General features: G+C 41.1%; 1 protein-coding gene across 1 annotated transcript in view; it reads right to left on the bottom strand.

Annotated features, from left to right (window-relative positions):
• CDH2 (cadherin 2) overlaps positions 1-26,972 on the bottom strand; it is a 213,711-nt gene that overhangs the window by 171,471 nt on the left and 15,268 nt on the right. The window contains exon 2 of the mRNA XM_057527082.1: positions 12,672-12,783. Coding sequence (XP_057383065.1) covers positions 12,672-12,783 — 112 coding nt within the window. The remainder of the gene's footprint in view (positions 1-12,671; positions 12,784-26,972) is intronic.

The following is a 26,972-nucleotide window of genomic DNA, read 5'->3' as shown; positions in this document are numbered from 1 at the left end:
TTACATATATGCATAATGTGAAAATCTGCAGGGTTTAATTTCACAAAGGAATTAGGAGAACAAATATTCAGCTCTGTCGAATTTTTTTGATCATTTCATTAAGGTGGCCCATTATTTTTGCCCTTTAAGACCACACAGAAATGCTCCAAAGAAACATTTATAATTTAAATAATTACCACAAATTGGGACTATTTTCCCCGCTACCACAACTAATAAGTGTGAGCTGGGCACTGGCATTTTCCAAAGCAATGCAGAGTGACTTCCTTACCCAGAAGAAAAAACAAATATTTGTTGAACAAATGTTGGGAACACAAATACTCCCCAGGCTCTGAGAATTTCCAAATCAACATTTTGTTAAATTCATAATACCTTAATCTGAGGACACTTAAAGTGAAATTCTGAAATAAAAGACAAAAGTAATAATGAACTAGCCCTTGTTTGTAGGGCTTGAAAATGCCATTCAACAAACTGCTCAATAAAGTCAAGGGCTAATAGGAAAGGAGAACTTCCGGAAAGCCAGTTGATGTCAGAGGAAAATCAAATGTAGTCTATCGGGTGCTTCGCCTCTGACAGAAATGCCCTGGGTTAGACCACGACATCAGCAAGTGAATGAAGGGGACAGGAAAGAGGAGATTTCAACCCTAGGAATTAGAATTTATGGGTCATTTCCTTTGATGTAACTCTTTTTCTACCAGGTAAGTGAAGAATCTTAGTCTCGATTTATTAGCACTTTTTTAGAACTTAATAGTCTCCTCATCTGGTAAAATAAATATTCAGATGTTTAAAAAAAACAAAAATATAATAATAGTGGACACAGATATGTTTGGATTGTAAACATGAACAAAGGTTTCATCAATATCTATTTTAGATGCTGATCCAAAGCTGTCCAAACAAAGACAAGAAAGTAGGCTTCTACATAAAAAAGCACTCGAGAAGAGGTAATGTACAACCTTCAAAGTATAACATCTCTAAAGATAACCTTCAAAGTATAACATCTCTCCATCTGATCTGTGTTCCTGTCGTGTAAATACACACTAAGGGCCAACTGTGTAAGTCAGGAGGAAGACCACCTTTATTAGAATCACTTGGATTTCACCGGTAAAAACCGGAATGTCTAAAAACCAATCATATTGGTTAAAAAAAAAAAAGTTAAGAGAACGCTGGAAGAGTAATTTCCTGTACTTTTTAATACAGACACTACAAACAAAAGTTACACTCGAAAGAATAAAAGCATATAAAGAGTGCAGAGCCATTAACAGTCATTACAAGGCAGTGCAATTAAAATTTGATGGATTTGCATGTTACAGGGATACCTCCTCATAGACTGGAAACTTTACACAGAGGAGAAACGATGCACCATCACAAAGACTCACTGGCTGCTACAGCGAGGCTCAGAGGAGGCACGTGTCAGTGCAAAGACACACATCTTCAACAGTGGTTGGCATTCTCAATTTCACGCTTGACACAACAGCGTATGATGATGATTCCCTTTGGGGGAAAAAAAACAAGCCTAAAAGACTTTTTTTTCCCCCAAATAACAGCAAGCTAAAACATCCACAAAAGGAAACTAGTCCACATTGAAGAAACAAAAATAATAGAATGCGGTGTCAGTGACTTTCCCCTTACAAGTGAGCAAACCCCTACCAGGGTGCTCTATGAAAGATTCAATGAGGAACAATTAAAAGAGCAAACTTCAGAACCCTGCAGAGACAGGGTTCAAACACAAAGTTACTGAAGGCCAAAAAAAAAAAAACCCCAAACACCAAAAAAAGCCAGTGCTCACATCTCCAAATGCAAAAAAAGGTTCATCTCTGTTCTATGTTCTGTCAACTTAGGGGATAACCATCTATTGAGGTAAAAGCCCTCAAGATGAAATGGAGACTTTGTAACACCTATAGATGTGCTGTAATAAGATATGTGCGTTCTTAAAAATAGATGATTTTTATTTTCCGTTAAAATGAAGGAAATTCATTTTTCAGCAGGAACGTCAACCAGTAGTAACTGGGGTGATCTAAATCCCCTCTTATTTATACCTGCACATATCTGCAATGGGCCTTTTCTCCACTGCCTGACATGGAGAAATCCTATTTTAAGAAAATCATAAACCATGAATTCAAATAAAATCTTAACATGTGTCTCGAAGTTGCTGTAGGCTGAAACTCATCCACCACTTTTTGGTCATTTAACAATTTAAAGAGTGTGTGACTCTGTGTGTGTGTGTGTGTGTGTGTGTATGCTTTACTCCACCAATTCGGCATCTTATGTCATCTAAAACGTATAGATGTTATCATATGCGCCTTCGTTCAAATGAGGATTTTAAAGAAATACTGGCATTGATTCCTGGGGCTTCTATGTGTCTAGGTTGCCAGTTGGGGTCTGCAGATGGTGTTGAAGTTAGGGCCTTTTTGAAAAAAAAAAATCTTCGTATAGGTTTAACATTTGAGTTCAAAAATCACTTTTTTAAAGTGCAAGACAGTAAGCAGATCGAGTTCAAAAATCATTTTTTTAAAGTGCAAGATGGTAATAAGCAGTTCATCTGAAAAACACCCATGAGTGTTCGTGAACCACAGTCTTAACCAGGAGCCAACAGAAGGATGCAGCAGTGCACAATGCTAAGTCCACCTTGGGCTGCACTAGTGTGGCATCCGTATCAAAGGCGAGAAGGACACCTTGGCAGCACAGGCAGGACACAGAAGGTATGCGTTCAGTCCTGGAGGGAAGCTCAGTTTCCTCTGTTTGAAAGGAAAGAGTAAACCACAATGTTCAAACACCACGGAAGAAACTGTTTGATGTTCAGCCTGCAGCAGAGATTTAAGGAGCCAAGGTGATTATGCTCAGGTATTTGAAGGATCTCTCAGTGTAAGTTTCCACTGCAAGGATTTTGCCCATCTTGTTGACCAGCATTGCCCTGTTCCTTGAAAAGGACCTGACATGTGATGAATGATCAAAAATACTCGTTGAACAAAAAATGATGAAATGAATTACCTCAGAGCATAAGAGAACACACTTGCTGCTCCGTGCGGTGCTAAATGACGAAACAGGCACCAGTGGGTAAAATCTCTAGGAACATATGCTTCAGTTAAACTTTTTCAGAAATCACTCTTTAACAGTAAGAGCTCTCCAACGATGGAGCAGATTCTGTAAAGGAGTGATCTCTTCCTCCTGTGGGGGGAGGGAGGAGCAGTGGTATTCTTGCAGAAACTGGATAACCATCTGTCAAGGATGCTACAACGATGAAAACACTGTTTACATCATGGAACACCACAAGGGTTTCATTTTTATCCTAGCTGCCATTTCTGTACAGCAAACCTTCTGCTGACATAAAATCATCAAGCTGAAAGGAAGGATTTTAAAACCCTTTTAGGAGTAACTCAACAAAATGGGCTAGAGTGGTGCCCAAATGCAGGTACATAAGAACATCTGTGGAGCTCATCATAAGTACAGATTTCTAAGTCCCACATGATCTTTTTTCTTTAGTCCACTCCATGATATTGCCCTGGTAATTGTCTCCTCTCTTCTGCACCATCACTTTCCCTCCCTACTGGAGTCTTTGCCATCAACATGCAAACATGTTACTCCCATCCTTAAAAACTATCCTTGGGACTTCCCTGGTGGCGCAGTGGTTAAGAATCCGCCTGCCGATGCAGGCGACACGGGTTCGAGCCCTGGTCCGGGAAGATCCCACATGCCGCGGGGCAACTAAGCCCGTCTGCCACAACTACTGAGCCCGTACTCTAGAACCCGCGAGCCACAACTACTGAGCCCATGTGCCACAACTACTGAAGCCCGAGTGCCTAGAGCCCGTGCTCCGCAACAAGAGAAGCCACCACAATGAGAAGCCCGCGCACCACAACAAAGAGTAGCCCCTGCTCGCCACAACTAGAGAAAGCCTGCGGGCAGCAACAAAGACCCAAAAAACAGCCAAAAATAAAGAATAAATAAATTTAAAAATAAATAAAGTATACAATTCAATTTAAAAAACAAACAAAAAACATCCTTGGGTGGGAGAGGGTAGGAGTGGAAGTTTGGTATTAGCAGATGCACACTATTACATATAGGATGGATAAACAACAAGGTCCTACTGTAAAGCTCAGGGAACTATATTCAATATCCTGTGATAAACTATAATGGAAAAGAATATGAAAAAGAATGTATATATGTATAACTGAGTCACTTTGCTGTACAGCAGTAATTAACACAACACTGTAATTCAACTTTACTTCAATAAAAAAAAAATTTAAAAAAAAAACCAACATCCTTGGTTGACCCTGCTTCCCTCTCCAACCTCCACCCAATTTCTCTCCTTCCTTCTAAAGGAAAACTCAGTCTGTAGCCAGCTTCCTTCCTCCACCTGACTGTGGAATACACCTGAGTCAAAGACGTCCAGCTACCACCATGCTGCAAAATCCATGGTGAATTCTCAGTCCTCATCTGAGCTGACCCATCAGTAGCATTTGGCACAGATGGTCACTCCCTCCCTGTGAAACACTCCTTCATTTGCCTTTGAAGACACCATATCCTACTGATTTTTCCCCTAACTCTCTGGTCACTCTTTCTCGGTCTCCATTCCGCCTCTTTTTTTCCTTTTGAGTCATATCTTTAAAATAAGAAATCATAACTGTGAAGGGATGAAAAAGCTCCTGCATAAAATTTTAACAGCCATATATCCCAAATATTTGAGACCCTAGTCAAAAACTATCTAAATTTTAGAGGAAATGCCCATTATCATGTTGATAAAGGCATAAAACCAATCTTTTGGGGTTTTTAAAAATTTTATTTTATTGAAGTAGAGTTGATTTACAATGTAAACTTATTTTTTAATTTTTTTTATTGGAGTATAATTGCTTTACAATGTTGTGTTAGTTTCTGCTGTACAATGAAGTCAATCAACTGTATGTATACTTATGTCCCCTCCCTCTTGGACCTCCCTCCCCACCCCATCCCACCCATCTAGGTCATCAAAGAGCAAGATGAACCTATCTTCAGGGCAGGAATAGAAACGCAGACATAGAGAACGGACGGGTGGACACAGGGGGCGAGGGGAGGGTGGGATGAATTGGAAGATTAGGTTTGACATAAATATACTACCATGTGTAAAACAGATAGCTAGTGTGAACCTGCTGTTGTGTTAATTTCTACTGTACAGCAAAGTGATTCAGTTATACATATATATATCTCTCTATATACATTCTTTTTCATATTCTTTTCCATTATGGTTTATCATAGGATATTGACTATAGTTCCCTGTGCTATACAGTAGGACCTTGTTGTTTATCTCCACACCACCTCTTAATCCTGACTTCCTAACCCTGGAGTGTTCAAAGGCACCATACGAAACCATTTCTTTCTCTCTTTGGTTTTCTCCTCCTCACACTTAGTGAAAATCCTCCTATGATTTCACTCTGGGTCATGGCTTTCCTTCATACACTTAGGACTCCCCACTCTAGAGCCCAGCCCACTCCACTAAACGCCAAACCCACAACTAAATGTCTTCTTACCTATCTTTGATATTCATCTCCACACACTCAAACCAAGTTCTCGATCGTTCCCATCACAGTGACTAACGTCCTACCCAGGGTTCAGACCAAATATCACGGAGTCATCCTTGACCCCTCTTTTCTCACAACCAATCCATCAAATCCTGTCAGCTCTACTGCCAAAACATATTCCGAGAGCAAAGTTGGACATCTATCTCACACTACATACAAAAAATAACTCAAAATGGGTCAGTGATCTAAATAGAAGAGCTAAAATCATAAAAATCTTAGAAGAACACACAGGAATAAATCTTTATGACCTTGGATTTTACAATGGATTCTTTAGATGTGACACCAAAAGCAAGAGCAATAAGAGGAAAAACAGGTAAGTTGTACCTTGTCAAAGTTAGAAACTTTTTTGCATAAAAGAACATTATCAAGAAAATGAAAAGACAGCCTAGAGAATGGGAGAAATACTTAAAAATCATCTGTCTGATAAGGGTCTAGTATCCAGAATACATAAAAACTTTTACAACTCAAAAATGAAAACCAAACAATTAAAAAATGGGCAAAGGACCTTTCTTTAAAGAAGATATACCAATGATACACATGAGAAGATTCTCAACATTATTAGTCGTTCGGGAAATGCAAATCACAACCACAAAGAGGTACCACTTCACACTCACTAGGATGGTTACTATCAAAATAAACAGAAAATAACAAGTTTTGGTGAGAATGCTGAACAACTGGAACCCTTGCATAGTGCTGGTGGGAATGCAAAATGATTCAGCTGCTGTGGAGAAGAGTTTGTCAGTTCCTCAAAAAGTTAAACACATAATTACCATACGACCTCTTAATTCCATTCCCAGGTATATACCCAAAAGAACTGAAAAAAGGTACTCAAAAAAGTATATGTATACCCATGTTCAAACCAGCGCTATTCACAATAGCCAAAAGGTGATAAGATCCCAAATGTCCATCAATTAATGATGGGTAAACAAATTGTTAACTATATACGCATATACATACGTACAATGGAATACTATGCAGTCGTAAGATGGAATGAAGTACTGATACATGCTACAATCTGGATGAACCTCCAAAACATGCTAAAGTGAAAGAAGCCAGACACAAAAGATCTGTGGAACTGAAGAGGATTTGGGAGAAAATGCTTAATGGATAAGGAGTTTTACTTAGAAGTGGTAAAAATTATTTGGAACTAGATAGAGGCGGTGCTTACAAAACACCGAAAGGCACTAAATTCCATTGAATGGTTCACTTTTAAATGGTTAATTTTATGTTATGTAAATTTCACTTCAATAAATTATTTTTTTACTATTCAGCGTCCACTCCCTTTTCTTACCTCTACAACTACTACCTTGGTTCAAGCCACTGTCTTCTCTCACCTAGATTATCACTAGCCTCCTACTTTGTCTCCTCTTCCCCTCATATCCCCTTTGGGGTTTTTCTCAACATAACAGCCAGAATAATACTATTTTGTCAGTCAGATCATGTCTTTCCTCTGCTGAAAGCCTTGTGATAGCTTTTTACCTCCTTGTAGTCAAAGCCTACGTCCTCACGGTGGTCTACAGGACCCCACACAATGTAGCCCACCACTGCTCCAGCCTCATCTGACTTCATCCCCTACTACTCTGCCCCTTCCGCTCTCCATGTCTTGTCACATGGAGGCTCTTTGCTGCATTCAACATTTCAGACACAATCCTGCCTCAGGGCCTTTGCACTTGCTGTTTGTTGTTATTTCAAATGTTCCTCTCCCAGTTATCTATAGCTCTTGGACCACGTGCAACATCAATTCTTATTCAAATGTCTCCTATGCAATGACACCTCCCCGACCATCCTATTTAAAACAACAAAACCACACATTCTCCCTATTTCCCTTCTCTGCATTATTTCTCACCATAGCATCTAGCATAAAGTAAATTTTACTTATTTATTGTGTTCATTTTCTACTCTCCACCAGATGCTTACTAGACAGGCTAAAAGGACAGACCGAGAGGGGCTCCCTGATCTTAGGAGGACAGATTTTTAAACCGTTCAGTGCCTGCTTGCTGATACGTTTGCACAGGTGAGGTGTGACTTACTTTCTTTATCACAGATCTGGCTGCTAGTTTGTGAGACGGCAGACCTCAGCTACTCCAAATTACTGAAGACTATGAATAACTGCAAAAGGACTTTAAAAAAAAAAAAAAAAGAGAGAGACCAACCAAACTGGCTTATCTTGGTTTGCAGCATTGCATTAAGAAACCTGGACCTAAAATACATCACATTGAAAGGGATATAAAAAATTCCAAGTCTTAAATAAAGTCTAAATGATTACGATGAAAACAAGGATGAAATTTCTTAGTTCTTACTTATGTTGATCTTATTACATCCTTAAAGTTCTTTAAAAGATAAATGCCACAAGGTATTAAAAAAAAAGTTCTCCACCCCTGAGAATCTTTATTTCATTTGTAACTCCTAAGAGCCTATCATCAATATCCAAGAGAACAATCTCAGTCCTTAACACCTTTTCCCCACAATCAATTGGGAATCAGTAAAGTGTAAAGGGCTGCCCAACGGTATAAACAAGATGTTTAGAAACCTACCTTTTAAATATCTTAAAACATTTACACATTCAATAACAACAAAAAAAAGATTTATCAAAATATAAAAAAAAACACGAATTTAAACAAAAGCCAAGGTTTCCTAACGTATTCATACAAGCCTGGAACACAGCAGAACTGCTTAAAATATAGATGGCTTCCCAATTCAGTAATGCGTAACATACACAAGCACTTATATTACTAAAAAAGTAGTGCAGTTGTATAGTCCTACTAGACAATAAAAAACTTTCTGTACTGGTATCTAAAGATACCATATGACGGCTTCCTCTCACCATGTTAATGCAGACGAGCCTCAATCAGTAAGTAAACTAATCTAAATCAAATTCCATCTAGTTGAAAATAATCATCATGGGCTGCCCAGAGTTGGTGAGTCTGAATGCATTACTGAAGAGCTTCTTGGTAATTGCAGGTTGCTATTTATGTTGACCAGAGTTGGAGAAGTTTACTTAGCGAGATGTCTAAGCATGCGGACCACCAATGCAAAACACACAGGAAAATCACTCTTCACATCCACCCTAAAAACAGCTTAGATGCTCTCTGCTGATATCGCAGCATGGTTGTTATTTCCTAGTGTCAGATACACTGCTGGTCAAAGAATGAAAATTTATGATTGCAGTTATTTTATTTCAAGTAATGTGCTCCCACAAGAGATTTTTTCTAGTTCAGTGGAGTGTAAGTTAAATATTCAAGACTAAATATTATTTTCTAAAGCCCTAAATGTTTCTGCTTGTAAACAGGTATGCACAAAATACTCATAGCGACAATCATTGAGAGATATTTTTTAATCATAGGGGGGTTTGTTTGCCTTAGAGTCACCAATTCCCAAATGCGTCTAGTAACACACAAACCATGGTGTTAAGTGGGAAATAAAGAAGACCAACTCTAAGATAAACTTGTCACGAGACACACGGACAGATAGGCTAGCTCTCACTCTTCCCTGTGTTATTGCGTAATAGCTTTTTATCATCATCACCATCATCACTAAACTAGGTATCAGAAACCTGGGTTCTAATTCCGGACCTATAGTTAACAATCTAAAGAACTGTACAGTCATGGGAAAAGCCTATTATGCCTCTGAGCTCCAATCTGCTTACCTGTAAAATGAGGGGGTTGGCAAGAAATGCTTTTAAAACAGAATAGAAAAACGCAAGGTAAAAATGACGACCTAAACATATTAAAATTGATCCTGATTTACAAAAGGCAAACAGAGAATACCACACGATAAAAAAAGGAATGTTTTTCACCTGAGGGGAAGTAAGAAAATGAAAAACATTGTAAAATTCAATGGTAATGAGGATGGAGAAAAGAACTAACATACTTTCAGCCCTGAAAAGGAGAGTTCTACAAAAATGCAAAAAAAAAAAAAATACACTCTCCATTCCCTTTGGCCTAGTAATTTTACTTTTGAACACAAGTCCCCAAAGAAAATATCCCTAAAGAAAAATCAGAGTTTGCTAAAAAAAGAATCTCCACAGCAGCACACTAAGTAAGAGAAAAACTGGAAACCACCTGTAAGTGCAAAAATAGAGGCACAGTTAAGTAAAATCTGGTTTTGCTAACAAAATGGAACAGAGGCCTAGATAACCATTTTTTTGAAGTACTGACCTCTTTTCAAAAGAGTGGAAATATTCCACATGATATAATGTGAAATATGAAGGTTTATCACAAAATACATTTGCCCTCTTTATGATTTTACCAAAAACTCACTGATGAAAACCGTAAGAGAAATTGGAGGGATAGCACTAGTTCATTGGGTCCAGTCTTTCTATGAAATTCATTACAACAGCAGAAAACAGAAGGGGAAGATGGGGAGAAGAGGACGTTCTTTAGACTAGAGCCCGCTTTTCTAACATGACTATACACCGTCTCTCTCTATCCAATGCTTGATGTTTTTCAAGCACCTTCACAAAGATTGTGACTTCACTGTTTGAAAAAGGATCAGCTTTCATGGCACTTATAAACCCAAATGTTAAACTTTTGTACAAAGTCTAGTGCACCAGGAACGTACACTATGAAACCATCCTATACATACAGTTGGACTACTGTCTTCCTTTCCCCAAATGTCATCAGTGGGAAATTAAAGGAAGCATCAAGAGTTAGGAGTCATGACTTCAACAGGTTTTTAGACTCGAATGTCAACCTTAATATGGTAGAGCCTGCCATGAGGCAAATGCCTTGGAAAACTGTTGCATATTTCTTATGCACAATTACTTCTTTCCTTGAAGACTGTAAATCATAAAACCATGGCAAAAGTGATCACTCTGGTTGGCCTTGCAATAGATTCCTCTCAGCTTTAGAATATGCATGGTGAATGGACTTAGCGCAGAACGTAGAATTCGTGAATATAATTATGGCATGGTATTTATTTGGGTTCAGTGGACACACCCAACTTTGGATTATCATCTCACTAAAAACTCCAAAAAGACAGAAAAGGGAAAAATAAATAAATAAATAACTAGAATTCTTCTAAGTAAGGATTCTCCCAAATAAACATAACCGGTGACAACACTCATGTAAAAAGGAATGTTGATGTTTCACAAAAGCCCTCCTCCTTCCAAAAAGAAAAGTTTTTTCTACGAATCAATACTATGAACTTTCTGTTTCACACATTGAGATGCTGGTGCTCTTTAACATATTCTGTGAATGATAAAGAAACAAAATAATGGTGTGTCACAAGAGGAACAGTTTTATCAACAAGGCTAAAAGATAAAAATGGTAATAACTTGGCACACGGAAAGCGTAGAAATTCTACCAGAGACTGTCATATACACTCCCCTCAGAGATGGCTAGAGCACAAAGTCAGAAGTATTTTCAATCTTTTATATTTACAAGTCTAGCGAAGTCCCAAGTTTCTAGGTTATACTAAAATGACACTGGCAATCAGCTGCGTCCGGTTTCTACTGTCACCATCATTATCTAATAACTAAAAAACAGGTTTTCATTTTCAAAACTATTTGGCATGCCAATGTATTTCATCTTAAATCAATGGCTTCTAGAGACAGACCATGTGTTCATTTGTAAGCAGCAAATTTCAACAAGCTTTTAGAAGGAGAAAGTAGGAGAAGGAATTATCCATTTAAAAATGTATGTCAAAAATAAAATGCAAAAATGCAACAAATTCCACTGACATTTTTGCTCTGCCTGAATTATTCTTTAGAATCATATCAATATATTTTTTCAGCATTCAAATAATATTTAAGGTCACATAGGTCCTAGGATGCCACATAATAATTTACAGATTTAAAGAAAATGACAAATGTGCAGAACTCTGAGACTTGCATTAAGTAAAAAAAAAAATCTACACACTTTGATTTGAATTAAACCTCTATCGCATCAACCATTAACCACTTGATGAGATAGCAATTCAGCATTGAGACAGACTGATTTAACATTTACTCATTAAAATACCATGTGATGAGGCAGGGACGGGAGGATGTCTTTAAATAATAAATCAACTTCAGAAAGATCACATAGGTGTAAGCAAATCACAATCAGAACAGAAATGAAAATAAAAGATAATCTGCACCACAGATGCTTAGTAGGGTCCATTTACATTTCAAAGTCCTCTGTCTATGGTATTCTTAAGTATGGTACCACTAAGGTTTGTCAGAGCTACAGAAACACTTCAATTAAGGCTGTGTGGTAGAGCCCTGTGTAAATTAATTAGTTGAGGTCGCTCAGATTTTCTAAAAGCGACTGTCTAAAACAGGCTCAGAGAGATGCACGATTTGTGGGAAATTAGAACCCAAATACAACTTCTTAATCAATTCTTCTTGCTTTCCTATTTCAATGACATTTTGTGTAATGATAAATAAGTCCATGAAAATATTACTACCCAAAATTTTATTTGCTTTCAATTAGAGGTAACAGAAGGGACTTTGAATTTTGCTTTTGATTTCAAGTTTTATTTCAGATTTAATCTAGACTTATTGGCAAGAGTTTTCATATGATAACTATGATGACCTTGAACCATATTTAGATAGGAGATGAGTCTATACTGGAAATTCACATATGTTATGACTAAAGCAGCTATCTAGTAATTTCTATAAACAATGGCATAATAAAAATATGGATTTCATGCTCCTGTCTTGAGGCTTTACCTGCTAAATCTGTTCATTATAATTTTGCTAAATATTAAAGTTTGACATGTCTCAGCAGAGATAATATTATAGCCACTTCTTTGATTCAAAATACTAAGTAGATGACAGCTGTAAATAATTTTTAAAAGCAGGAGAATCAGATATTTGGTAAATATGATTTTGTAACATAAGTAAAATGTAGGCAGAAAATTGTAAAAAATTAATTGTGCGATGGTTTCCACTGTAAATGAAAAATGAAAGTTCTCTGATGTTTTCAAGAGATTGGGAGCCTTCCAGGTATGTACATAAGAGATTCGTGAGCTCTTCTGTAATCCTAAAAGAAAGTCCCTACAGTTTCATTACAGGGACAGTGAAAAATTCATACTTATTGTACAGTAGAGATCATTTAGAGACTTTTTTTAACAGCAGCGTGGAACAGCGTTTCAAGAGCACAGACGCCGTGGGTACAAATGTATCTTTTGAGATCCTACCATTGAGAAGAGGCTGTCCTTCGAGCACGTCCTGGGACAAAACTGCGCTGTAAACATCTTCAGGAAATCCAGTCTTGCATAACGCGATCTCACCAGAAGCCTCCAAAGACGCCTGCAACACAAGGAAGAAAATGCGTGCCGTGACTGCCACCTCCTTCAACGGAGAAACGTCCCACTTGGCATAAAGCCTTGCTTTTCCCACTATTTTGTACAAATAACCCCTTTGTTTTCAGAGTGGTTGCGATTAGAGTGTAGAGGTCAAAGGGTTAATCTTTTTGATAACTGGGGTAGAAGAAACAAATCCCACTTGTCCAGTAAAATCTAAATAACGCACATTCCAGGTTCTTCTAAGGACTGAACATTTCCATGAAAATGGTCATTGTGAATGAAAAACTCTCAAGAGAAGCAGGGGGTGGGGGGACAGCCCGAGAGTTCTGAGGCTCCACAAATCACCGTCACTAACTTAACTTCGCAAGAAACATGTACACGTTTGAGTATATTGATTTTTATATTCTCGTCTAATTCTCTATGAAGTTTGTTTCAATATACCCTTGAATTAAAAAACAAAATTGCAATATACTTACCGCAGGATATAGACTGTCTTATACCAAGTAAAACCAGCCCATCGAAAGTATATATTTCTCTAGACTCACAGACACAGATAGAAAACAAACTTATGGTTACCAAAGGGGAATGGCAGGGGAAGGATAAATTAGGAGTTTGGGATTAGCAGATACAAACTACTATATATAAAATAGATAAAAAACAAGGACCTACTGTATGGCACAGGGAACTATATTCAATATCTTCTAATAACCTATAAGGGAAAAGAATCTGAAAAAGAATATATATATATATATATATATATATATATATATATATATATATAACTGATCACTTTGCTGTACACCTGAAACTAACACAACATTGTAAGTCAACCATACTTCAATTAAAAAAAAAAAGTGTATCTTTCTCTAATTTGATCAAGGGCAAGAACACACTAAAAATGTAAATAAAAATTAATATAATTATGTTTCCTTTTTATACTTAAAAATGAGAAAGTCACTATCTCTCGCCGTGTTCTTCTGGCTCATCACATACACAGCTAACTACCCAGTGGGCTGAAATCTCCGTCATACCAAGTGCTATCCACCTGTCGCCACCGTCCCCACCCCGAGTTAATTTCCCTGCTTCCTACTGACATCATCACAGGATGAGTAAGCCTCAGTAGAACTCATGCAGCATTGACGTTAGTTATAAAAATCTTTACCCGGCCCTGATGGGGATCCAAGTACAGGAGGAAGAGAGTGGACAGAAGCTGCCTGAAGTAGGGATTTCAAAAGCTCCAGGGCCAGGCTTAGGAGCAGCCTGCCCTGGGGAGGAGAACCAGAAATTGGGACGAAGGAGAAAGGGAGGCCCCGGAAACAGGGAGACCTCAAAACAGTTGTCTGAATGACGCCATACAGCACAGCTTCACAATTGAAGGACTTCCTGGATGATGCATGGCAAGTACTGCAGATACTGAGGTTGCAAGAATCCGGACTAATCTCGTGTTTAAAGGATTCTTTTCAGATCCGAGAAGATCAAGAGAAAAGGACATTTGGACTTTGTTAAATCTCACACAGTATCTAATCTCAAAAACGTATTTGGAGCAACAGTGAGATATTAGGTCAGACCCATCAAATTAGCAAACAATACTGAGTCTGTTATGGGCAAGAAAAGACTGTCTCAAGTCAAGGATACAGAGCAATCAACCAACCCTCTTACACAGGTATCAGTGGACGCTGGTACAGTCACCTTGGAGTGCAATTCGGAAAATCCTAGTAAAGGTAAAAGTAGACATATCCTACATGGCAGGCATATTCCCTGGGAAACTCTCCCATGGGCGCCCCAGTCAACATGTGCAGCAATGTTCACTGCAGCGTGGTTGTAACTGCAGGACCTAGAAACTACCTAAATGCCCATCAATAGGAGAAGTGGACCAATAAATTTTCACTTAGTCAAAAAAAAAAAAAAAAAAGCATTAAAGTGGAAGAATTGGAGCTACATCTATCCACAGGGTTCCATCTCAAAACAAATACTCAGTTTCTTTAACTTTCATGTAAGGCTGAAAGAGAAATTTAATTATAAATCAACCTAGGAACAACTATTATCTTTAGTAAGTTCAGAAATCTATTCATACGACATTCCACATTCAGATTGGCAACAAGGTGCACTGCCGTCTAAATCGTGCAAACAAAAACCAAAAATCCAAAGCATGATTGATGACTGTTTTTATATATAAGGTATGAATTCAAAGGCTAATGTACGACATACATATGTAGTAAGAATATAAAAATATACAAAGTAGCGATAAGCACCAAATTTAGGAGAGTCGCTACCCCAGCAGAAGGTGGGTCAGGAAAAGCATCAGGAAGAATCCTACAGGTAGCTTTGATTTTATTTGTCATAATTCATTTCTTTCTAAAAGAATCTAAAGCAAACAGGGTAAAATGTGAAGGTGGGTGCAAAGTATATCATTCCCTGTATACCCTGCCTGCTCTACATATTTCAAAATGAGAAAGAGAAAATCGCTAGGACTCTCTGAGAAGTAAGAACTTGGGCCTCCAACAGCCATCGAGTTTGGGACACAGGGTGATATTTTGCTACTTGTCAGCTGCAAACATCCAGACATTTATACTGGCCCTGGCACAGAGCAAGCGCTTCTAGTTAGCTTTTAGCTAACTAAAACAAACAAAGGGAAGTCCCAAGTTCGCCATATAAGTTGGACCAATGTGTTCTAAATCTGTGTCCCAGTGACAGATTAGGGGTCAAGGGGCCTTTTTACCTCCAGCCTTCCCGCTACAGAGGGGAACCATGGTGGGGATCCAACCCCAAGAGGGAGATGGGAACAGAGCTCGGAGGGGGCAGCAGGCCAGAGACAAACAAGGGTCACATTCCATCCTGTGGGTGGTAGGGTTAGGGCAGTGTGTGGTTTTCTAGGTGAACTCTCAGAGGGCAATGAAATCTACAGACTAGAGGAAGACTGTCATCTCTTCTTTAACTCCACTCCTAGTGTCTTGTTTTCTCGTGGACCTGCCCTAAGGGAGAGGAATAAGCAGCAATGTGCTCCCCATCCAAACCCACAGGAATGGGATTTCAAGCCCACATCAAGTCCATCCGTAACACCGTGAATGTTCATCTCTGAGCTTCTGTCTCCGCCTTATCTCAGAAAAGGGAACGTCTGTCCCCCTTCTCCTTATCAAGGAAAAGAGTATCTACTACCCGCATAGGGTGGCTATGAGAATTCCTGAAACCGTGTTTGTAAAGCACATCTCTAACACATGCTGACTACCAATATTAAACAGCCATGGGCGTCCTGTATTACTTTATGAGATTTTCATATTTTTAAACAACTGAAACTTTTCTGAAGTCTTCTTCCCCAAGACAAAATGGATCCACAAAATAACATACTATTATTATTCCATAATGTGTTTTCTTAAAAAACAGGCTCCATAAAATTATTCAAATATGTATTTCTCCCTATTAATTTATTATTAATTTCCCCTCTTAATATTCAGTCCAGGAATAACAAAATTAACATGTTCCTAAAGCAGACAGGAAAGCACTGAAATGAATACAATCTCCAAACAGGTCTTTTGTAGATGCGTGGATATCTCATCTAATGCTCGCAGCAACCTTACAAAACAGGGCCTGGGACTAAGTCTGGGATCATGCGAGACCCCGGAGCTGGTGACACAACCCATCCAGGGAAGCCAACTCCAACTCATGAAGCCTCTAGTGCCAACAGCTTTTTTGGACATTGGAAGTTTTGTAGTCTCACCCATAATGCTTCAACGCTCTCCAACATTCATTCTCAACCCGGGGTGGTACTGCCTCCTCAGGGGACATCTGGCAACATCTGGACACATTTGTCATTGAAACTGGAAGAGGGGATGCCACTGGCTTTTAGTGGCCAGAGGCCAGGGATGCAGCGAACCGTTACACAGTGCCCAGGACAGCCCCTACCACAGAGAATTATCCAGCCCCAGATGTCAATAGGGCCAATGGCGTGACACCCTGCTCCACAGCGACCCAGAAAACTAGTGACCACTACCCTTAACACCCCCAGCAGCGTGGAGCTCACTATCTATCCCAACAGCCCACGAAACTCTTACTGGAACGTTCTCCTTTTCCGAAAGCCCAAAGCCAGCCCCTGTGGCTTCCCCCCGACACTAACTCATCACTGCAGGGACCAGGAGGAGGTTCCAGAAGTTCAAAGAGAGGAAACCTCCCCTCAAAAAGTTCCGTGTACAAGGAGGGGGCAGTGAATCGCATGCATTTTCCTAACTTGAATAACGTAGGGCTCAGCACCCGGGTTCTGTAAAGGGCCAGAGAGTGAATATTTGAGGCTTTTCAGGTCACAGGGTCTCCACTGAACCTACTTGGCTCTGCTGCCGAAGTGCAAAAGTGGGCAATCAGTAGATGAATAAACATGGCTCTGGTCATTCAAATAAAACTTCATTCATGGACATCAAAATTGAAATTTCATATAATTTTCAAGGGTCAAACGTTATTACTGGGCTTCCCTGGTGGCGCAGTGGTTGAGAATCTGCCTGCCAATGCAGGGGACACGGGTTCGCGCCCTGGTCTGGGAAGATCCCACATGCCGCGGAGCAACTGGGCCCGTGAGCCACAACTACTGAGCCTGCGCGTCTGGAGCCTGTGCTCCGCAACAAGAGAGGCCGTGATAGTGAGAGGCTCACGCACCGCGATGAAGAGTGGCCCCCGCTTGCCACAACTAGAGAAAGCCCTCGTACAGAAACGAAGACCCAACACAGCCAAAAATAAAATAAATAAATAAATAAATTTAAAAAAAAAAAAGATTATTTATTATTCTTACGATTTTTAAAAAAGCATTTAAAATGTGAAAAAGATTCTTGGCCATACAAACTCAGGCAGCAGGACTGAAGTTTGTGGACCCCTGGAACAGGATGCTACGGTTTATAAAACACCGCCATCTCGCTTAAGTCTCACAATAGCCCCCGAGGGGACTGTAATTATCTGAATTTTACAAATAAGCAAACAGATTCTCCCTCAGAGGTGAATACCCAAGACCTCACCTCCAGGAAGAGGAAGAGGAAGAGGCAAGATTCTAATCCTCTAATCTTGCCAAGTAGGACAAATAATTACAATTCTTTGCAGAAACATGTACTAAGTGTCCACTTGCCACGGGGAAACTGAAGCAAACACAGCCCTGCACTTAGGAAGTTCAAGCCTTCAAGTGAGAGCAAAATAGAGATAACTGCAATAGAAAGTGGCAATGAGAGGTAGAGGGATGCAGAGGGCATGGGGAGAGCCCAGGGCAGGGATCTGGGGGCCTCCCAAGCCGAGCCCAGGAGGAGCGAGGCAGTGGGGGGCAGGGAAGCCATCCCAGGCGGTCAGTGCTTGAGCCAGAACAAGGCAGCAAGAAACAGCACACTGCCTGGGGAATTACAATGAGTTCAGTGTCACGGGAGTCCAAGAAGCAAGGCAGGGAGTCAAAAGTTGAGGCTGGAGAGTTAGACCGGGTTAGATCATAGATGGCTGGGGACTTGAGGTTATCCTGGTGGCTGTGGAGAGCCAGGCACACATTTTCAGCACAGGCAGATTGTGTTTGATAGAGAATTCTCTGATGCTTCGTGGGAAATGTGTGTGTTTTGTTGGGGGGCAACAAGTGACAGGTTGGCGACAAGTTAGGGCACAGACTTGAATCAGGCAGGGGCTGCAGGAATGAGAAAGGGGCGATTGTATCAATATGCAGACAGTTAAAATTGATTCCTCGGCAGGGACTCGAGTGGAAGGGAGGGAGGGGAGGGAGGGAGGCAGGAGGTTTTGCCCTCCCCCTCCGTGTTTGCAGCTGAGTGACCGTGGACACGAGTGGCACAAACTAAGAAAGATAATCGCAAAATTATAACGTCAGGAACAAAGTGCTAAAGCAGCAGAATGGGATGATAAATCTGCCTGTAGAAATCAAGGAAGACTCCATAGCTGCAGTGACATTTAGGCTCTGCCTTTAAAGATGATTAAAATTTTGCCAGGAGAAAGAGGAGGAAGTGGAAGAGGGCATCCCAGGCAAAAGGTACAGCAGAGACAAAGGCCCTGTTGATTTATATTGAGCGTGCAGTCCACCCAAACAACCCAGGTCTTTTTTACCAGGCAACTGTTAAGTCGTGGCTTCCAGTAGCTTTGCTCTGACGTGGGGCCCTGAGGGGTAGCAATTACATTGAACCCTCCAAGACTTGATCTCGATAAATTAATAATTCCATCCAGATTTAGTCATTCCTCCCGGCTGTCTGGATCACCCCAATGTCTTCATAATGATGCTACTTAGATGCTAAAGACAGGGCATGACACATGCCCAGACACGGCCCTTCCCACTGACCCAGAGCCGTAAACCAGGCTCTTAAGAGGGACAGCCCAGACTTTCAACACGCCAGACTGCCTGAGTTTGAATCCTGCCCATCACTTACTATCTTGCCCACCCCTTACTATCTGTGAGACCTCAGAAACCCCAGTTCCCCCATGTGTACAATATGTATATTGAGACAGCACCCACGCACAAGGCGGGTGTGAGGATAAAACGAGATCACATGTGTAAAGCACTTAGAATAGCGTCTGGCACATGGTTATTCAGTGTATTAGCCCTGAGTAATGTCAGTATTGATACTATGATGACAACATGATTCTACCTCGTACATCTGTCCTAAAGCCCAGTCATTCCCAACTTACTCAGCACAGCAAGTAATCTGGGACATTCACCAAAAACTCTGATTCCTGGGTCCCAACCCAAGACTCACTAACACAGAATCTTAAGAGCTGTGGTGGATAAATCGGTGTGTTTAACAAGTGCCCGTGCAGCACTGGCCAGCCACACATCCAACCCAATACCTCCATCTCCCCAAACCTTTCTCAACTCCAGATATGGGCATGCCTGCCTTTCCGCCCTAGTCTCCAAGTTGAATAACTGTGCAACAAAAGGGAATAAAGAAACAATTATTTTTTTCTGTTCTGAACAATTCCATGCTGTCTCCTAGTTACTGTGTACATCTGAAGATGAAAATTGCAAGCCAACCTTTCCTCATTACTGGCTGGAGAATTCTGCCCCAGGTCAGCATGGGGCCCTCTATCCTTTTGTTTGAACACCACATTTTCTGGATTTGGCTTTTCTTTTAATTGGGACATTAACCCATCCCCAGTCCATTAGTAATTCCTCTGTTCTCCACAATTCTTCCAAGATGAAAGCAGTGGGCAAGTCCTCCTGGCCCACCAGGATGAAATTCACGCTGGCCAGAGGATCCCAGCTCATTTAGTGTGGCTCTGCCTGCTCATACAATCAGCTCACCTATCTTGAGTTTCAATTTCCTCTTACAAGTATTTGCTCTACTCTTCCCAGGTTGAAGATCGACCTCCTTGTCTAAAAAGGACAGAAGCATAATGGGAGCTGAGGAGTTCTGCGGGCCTGTTAGGACTGGTCTATCTGTTCCGGTTCTGAACCCACAGTGACATCGCTTTTCATTCTCGTTATAATTTTCCCGTAGTCTCAGTACCACGAGCTTTCAAGCTTCCACAAAGCTGGAAAACTCTTTTTGCTTTATATGTCTGTTCCCCTTATTCTTTATGGAAACAAAGGCAGGAATCTGTGTAGTAGCTAAGACTGGGGCCTCCAAGCAAACCTGCTTAGGTTTAAATCCTGGCTCCCCTCTGGCTACCTATGTGACCTTGACAAGCTTTATAAATTCATCTGTGCCTCCACCTCTTCCATAATAATAATAATATGGAGAAGAAGAAGAAGGAGGGGGGAAAGGGGAGGGGGAGGAGAAGAAGAGTAATACTGGTCTCCTAGGATTGCTATGAAGCATAGCAACAACACCCGATTCACCGTAAGACAAGGGTTAGCTATTGTCATGATATTGTTGGGTTTTTTTTTTTTTGTGAAGACTTTTATCTCTTTGCTACATAAATACCCGAGAAATATTTTTAAAGAATTTTGTGAAGTAGGAATACTGAAAAGAAACCAAGGTGATGCACTGTTGGTGGGTATGTAAATAGATACAGCCACTATGAAGAACAGTATGGAGGTTCCTTAAAAAACTAAAAACAGAACTACCATATGACCCAGCAAGCCCACTACTGGGCATATACCCAGAGAACACCATAATTCAAAAAAACATGCACCCCTAATGTTCACTGCAGCACTATTTACAATAGCCAGGTCATGGAAGCAACCTAAATGCCCATCGACAGAGGAATGGATAAAGATGTGGTACACATATACAATGGAATATTACTCAGCCATAAAAAGGAACGAAATTGGGTCAGCTGTAGAGACGTGGACGGATCTAGAGACTGTCATACAGAGTGAGATAAGTCAGAAAGAGAAAAACAAATATCATATATTAACACATATATGTGGAATCTACAAAAATGGTACAGATGAACCAGTTTGCAGGGCAGAAATAGAGACACAGATGTAGAGAACAGACATATGGACACCAAGGGGGGAAAGCGGCGGGGGTGGGGTGGGGTGGTGGTGTGATGAATTGGGAGATTGGGATTGACATGTATACACTAATATGTATAAAAGAGATAACTAATAAGAACCTGCTGTATAAATAAATAAATAAATAAATAAATAAAAAGAAACCAAGGTGACAAAGAATAAAACTTCATTCACAAACATGTACAAAAGAAAACAAGTGAAATTCCTTTCATAACAGGTGATGTGTGGGTGTGGGTGGGTAGCGGTGGGGGGGGGCAGCTCTGATGATGCTTTTATTATGCCTGTATCTCTTCCAAACAATATAAGCAAATATAAACAATTAGTGAAGACACTCTTAAAGCAGTTAGTGGGGTACATGGTAATAGAATAATGGAACCCTTCAAGACCAATTCTGCATGACTAATTTTTTTAAATGTTTAAATCCAATTTATCACCATACATTTGCCAGATTCTCTACATTTCACAGGATTCCATCCATGACGTGGGAGGCTATGTTAAGAAGATTATTCAAGAGCTACTGCCACTCTTTAAAGATCTTTCTCTGCATAAGTCATGCCACTGACGACACTTTGAATTTCATATCCCTGGAAATATGCTTGAAATGTGCAGAAGTTTAACCCTGGACTTTGATATTTTTGTTTTGTCACGTACTGTCCTGGAGGGAGAGCACGGCGTTTTGAACGGGTTAACTCTTTCTTGCCTTCATAATACAACCTAGACCACCTTAGGTGCAGGGGTCACACTGCCCCCTGTGACCCACCTCGTGTCCATCTTTATTTCAATTCTGTTATTAGTATGGGTCCTTGAATATCTCTGGTATCAGTACTTTTATTTTTTTCTGATTTTCATTTCTTTTAATCAAGTAAGGACAAAGAGAATAATAGTCAAACAGCGGTGTTGATGCTGGTCCAGGAACCTGACAACCGTGCTGACCTTGAACTCTGAGCTAGAAGACGGCACTGCAGTACAAACGCTTGATAGACAAAAATCAGAGTGCCTCATCAGAGATGCAGTTTAGAGTGTGGACTTCTCAGGAGCTGAACCTATCAGACCTTAGGACCATATACAAACATGCAGCAAGTCAAGTCCACAGAGGTCTGTGCAGTCGCTGATCTCTTCAGCCCCTGTGAGGGGAGGCTTCCTAGGTATCAAGACTTTGTGGAATGGAGTGGCTATCAAAAGACAGGCAGGAGTTTACAATAAGCATCTGGATGTTTAACGTCAGGGGTAGCAACACTACACCTACAGGTTGACTTGGCTTATAAAAGTGTAACACAATCATGAGACAGTGGCTCAGGCAGTTATGCAATTAAACTGCCACTGAAAGTTCCAGAAGTGCCTACAGCAATTCCAGTAGACGTGGCCAATCCTGCCTTTGATTGATTTTGCCCCATCAACTCATTACACTCAGCAGAGATTGCAACATGCTTTTTACACAAGGTTCAAAACGTCATCAAGTAGTAGAGTACATAGCATCAGACTGTGGTTATAATCAACTTGGAAATGAATTTAACTAAGTACACTGAATATTGGTGATTGCTAATATTTATCGAGTGCCTAGGAACGGTGCTACAATGCTTTCCATGCATATATCTCAACAATCTTCACAACAACCCTACAAGGTAGGTACTATTACTAGTGCTATTTCACAGGCAAGGAAGCAAACTGAAGGGAAATCGCCATGGGTCATTTATAGCTAGTCAATTTTGGGATGATATTCAAACCTACACCAAAAGGCTTTGGGGACCACTGTTAGCCACTGCCCCATCTCACACACACACACGCACACACACACACACACACACACAAAAACCATCAGGAAGCATCCTCAGACATTGGCTAAGGGCTGGAAATTGTCCTATAAGAATTAAGACCAAGTGACAAATCTACCTGCTGCCATTGTGAATTTTTTCCTAAAATATGATTCTCAAATATGATTGTGATATATGTTAACAGAATAATTACAATGTTTCTGTTCACCATGTGAAAAAAAATGGAGAGAAGACATCAGGTCAAACTTTTATAAACATCTTGCTTTTTAAGTCACCCGACTCCATAATCAACCCCAGACTCTTCTAAAAGCACACATGGAAAATTATCAGTAAATACCCACCATGGTGAGTATATTCATTTTCAGTAGGTGATGTATCGATGAGGGCATAATTACAGCCTGTTATAGACTCTCTGTACACTTTCTGTACCCCACACTCCTTGGTCTTCATGTACAATTAGGTCCGTTTCATAAAACCTGGAACATGGTTCCACTTTTTAAAAATGGTTACCAATGCTTCTAGTCGCTGTAACTCTGATTTAATTTGAATAGCTGGCCATGGTGATGATTTATCTAATTCTGAGTCCTTGATAAGATAATTATCAAGACAATTATACCATTATTCTGGTGAGAAAATCACATTCACAGCACAGCCTCCAGAAATGTGCTGCCATGAAGAGGGCTCTGTCAATAACGTCAGAGTTCAAAGCCATTCCTGAACCTGCTCCCAAAGCAGCACCCTGCCGGGCGGTGCTCTAGGTTAAGCCATAAAGAAGCCAGTCCACCAGCCCTGCATGCTAATCCACAGGTTACAGGGCTAATATCACCAGTTCCAGGTTCAACTCGGCGGGGCTGAAGACTAGCATTTTTTCCACCTATGGTTATACTGAGTAGTGTAAGTCTGGCATTTGGACAATTGCACTGTATAACCTGTAGAGGGGGAGTGCATCTTCCCTTCTCGAAGCTTCTTTCCATGTGGAAGGAACTCTGCAAGGAACTCTGCTTTTCTAATACTCTCATCTGTTTCCACTCCACCTGTCAGTCAGACTCTGAACAGCAGTTCTCAAAGTGTGGTCTCGGGACCCCTATGGGTTCCCAAGATCCTTCCAGGGGAACTGAAAAGGCAAAACTACTTCCATAATATAACAATATTCTTATCCTTTCCGCTCACATTCTCTCACGAGTGTCAAGTGGAGTTTTCCAAAGGGTGAGTGATGTGTCACACCTTCACAGAGTAAACGCAGAAGCAGATACAGGAAACCCACTGTCTTCTATTAAGTCAGACATGGAGATGTGCAAAAAAACAAAAGCACAATGCTACTCTTCCTACTAATTTCGTTGTTCTGCTTTGGAAAATATAGTTATTTTTCATAAAAATTGGTATTTGTGTTACATAATGGGTTTAATACTTTTAAATGAATTAAATCAATACCACACAATTTCCTCAGTTTAATTTCTAATATGCTAAACAACGGTAGATATTACCCACATTATAGAAGCTCATTAGGGCACTTAATGATTTTTAAGAGTGTAAAAAGGGCCCTGAGACCAAGAAATGTGTGAACTGCTACCCTAGAGAGAAGAGGGATGAACTGAACTTACCTGAAGGCTGAATTCGAAATAACAATCTGGGCACCTGGTGCCCAGCTCTGCCCCCTACTCCTCCCACCTGGGAGTCGCAGGCCCACAGAGAACAAGCGTGGTGATCTCATTTTCCACGCTGGGAGCTCACAGATCCCCTGCAGCACTTGTAGGTGGGGGGCAGCGCCACCTGCAACTGAGTGAGCTTGTCTATGGAATTCTGCGGTTCCACATGGGCAATAGACAAGCCCACGGATAAAGGCCATGCCTTCCAGCCCAGATCTCACCAGAACCATGGTGAGATTTTCCTTTCCTAACTGTTGACTCTTATGGCTTCTATTTCACTCTGTTCAGAACCTGGTTCAGGGAGGAGAGGTCCCATTTATTGGGCCCCTTCAAAGACTTGGGCATTTGGTGTACTCTCTGGAGACTTTGAGAAATAATAAAAAAAAGGAATCCAGTGTTGGGGAAGAAAACAGTCCCGGAGGTACTGGGGCTCTGGGCAGGGGAGAAAGGGTGCTTTCCTAGGGCCCTGCCTGTTTTTCAACTTGGTGGTTTGTAGTCTTGATTGTGCAGTGTGGTGGGTTTTTATAGTTGGGCAGGTAGCTTTTAACATCAAGAGGCTTTAGTTCCTAAACCACAGGGTATTTTGATCTTGATGTGTGACCACAACTTACGGTGGTTATTCTCTAGGAAAGTGCTTGTTTACAGAGGTAGGGCCCAGAGCAAAGACGGTGGACTTCAGGGAAGGCCATGGACCAAGGAGACAGGCCACGCGGTGACCTTAGCCAAACGGCAAAGGCCTTTGGGTGAGGGCTGTAGCAGCGTGGCCTTGGTAAAGGTCTGAGGCAGCTCAGGACTCCTGGGGGTGCCCGTGAATGAGCAGAGACAGCTGAGGCACAGAAAAAGGGGATCATTTCAACATCTCCTGCCTAAAGATTAGTGAGCAGAACAATATGTGCTATTTTTAAATGGCAGTGAATTCAAGAGCCCTGTGGAGGTTCTCACTTCAAATTATGAATGACAGGTCTAGGAGGGCAGCACTGGATTGTCTGCCTCTAGTTCTGCTCTGCATTCGGAGGCCAAGGAAGGCACATCTTGGCTTCTTGTAACCTGACCACAGGCTCAAGGGCCAGCCTCCACCAAGCCGTCTGGACGGATCTTTATAAACTAAGGCGAAATCTTCCCCTGCAGATGGCCTTTTTTGGCCAAAGCAACCCCACAGCAAGTGGTGAGAGACAGAAAACACCTGCTCCCAAGACAGTGTGTCCCCGTCATCTACGCAACAGAGCCCACACTGGGGACAGTGGCAGGCTGACAGCCTCAAGGGGCTCACAGGGGAAGGCCAGGTAGAAGGTTTGAATGTGTTGGTTGCAAATCAAAATTCATCTGGGAGAGGCTCCCTGTGGGAGGTTAAATTTAGCATTCTGTATTTATCTGGGGGGAGGGGACCCACCTGTGCCTTCTGGGTTTTCTTTCAGGAAGCTGGCATTTGAGATACTGCCACCTATGTGCAAGGTTCAGAAATACCCCCGGTGGCGATCCCCATCTTTTCGGAGGTGCCCTTCCTTCTCGTCCAGCATATTCAGTCTCTATAAGTCTCCATTTCCCCTTTGACCTCTGTGTTTAGTTCAAAGGTCACGACTTACAGACAAGAGGCTTAGCCCCATTAGCATTGGGGAAAGACTCAACCAGGGAAGGTTCTTGCCACCCATGGTGAGTCCTTCCCTCAGATGTCACCCGCTTCCTATCATGGTCTTTGGGACATTTAAGAACAGGCTCTGGGGTCATAATGTCGCCCAGAAAAACTTTCCTAGGATCAGGATCGGTTTGCTTTCCAACTTTGTAGGCTGCACAACTACGGGCATATGCAGCTTTAGTGCACTCTGCAGATATTGATTTTCTTTTTTACAAATGGAAGGTTTGTGGCAACCGTGCACTGTCAGATGATGGTTAGCATTTTTTAGCAATAAAGTCTTTTTTGATGAAGGCATGTACATTGCGTTTGTAGACATAATGCTATTGCACACTTAGAAGACCACAGTATAGTGTACACATAACTTTTATATGCACTAGGAAACCAAAAAATGTGTGACTCCATTTACTACGGTATTTGCTTTATCACACTGCTCTGGAATCTAACACACAGTTGTCTCCGAGATGTGCACGCGCTGCTGTGACCATCTTGTGGGCGGCATTAGGTTTGAGGACTCTTCATAAAGTAAAGCTATTGATCGTCCAAGACGGCATGAAGTTGGGAGCAAGACTGTCCTGAGAGAGCCCATCTCTCCCTCTGAGGGTGATCGCCACTCTTTGGGATGAGCACGCACTTGATGGGTAAGAACATAATAAACTCAATGGCTAATTCAAACTCTGCGGGAGGTTTAGTGGAACCCTTACTCCCTCCTTCCATACAGAGCTACACGAG

This window comes from Balaenoptera acutorostrata, chromosome 13 (genome assembly GCF_949987535.1).
Source record: "Balaenoptera acutorostrata chromosome 13, mBalAcu1.1, whole genome shotgun sequence".
Taxonomy (NCBI): domain Eukaryota; kingdom Metazoa; phylum Chordata; class Mammalia; order Artiodactyla; family Balaenopteridae; genus Balaenoptera; species Balaenoptera acutorostrata.
Note: the sequence above shows the minus strand (reverse complement) of the source record. Positions and strands in the feature narration are given on the sequence as shown.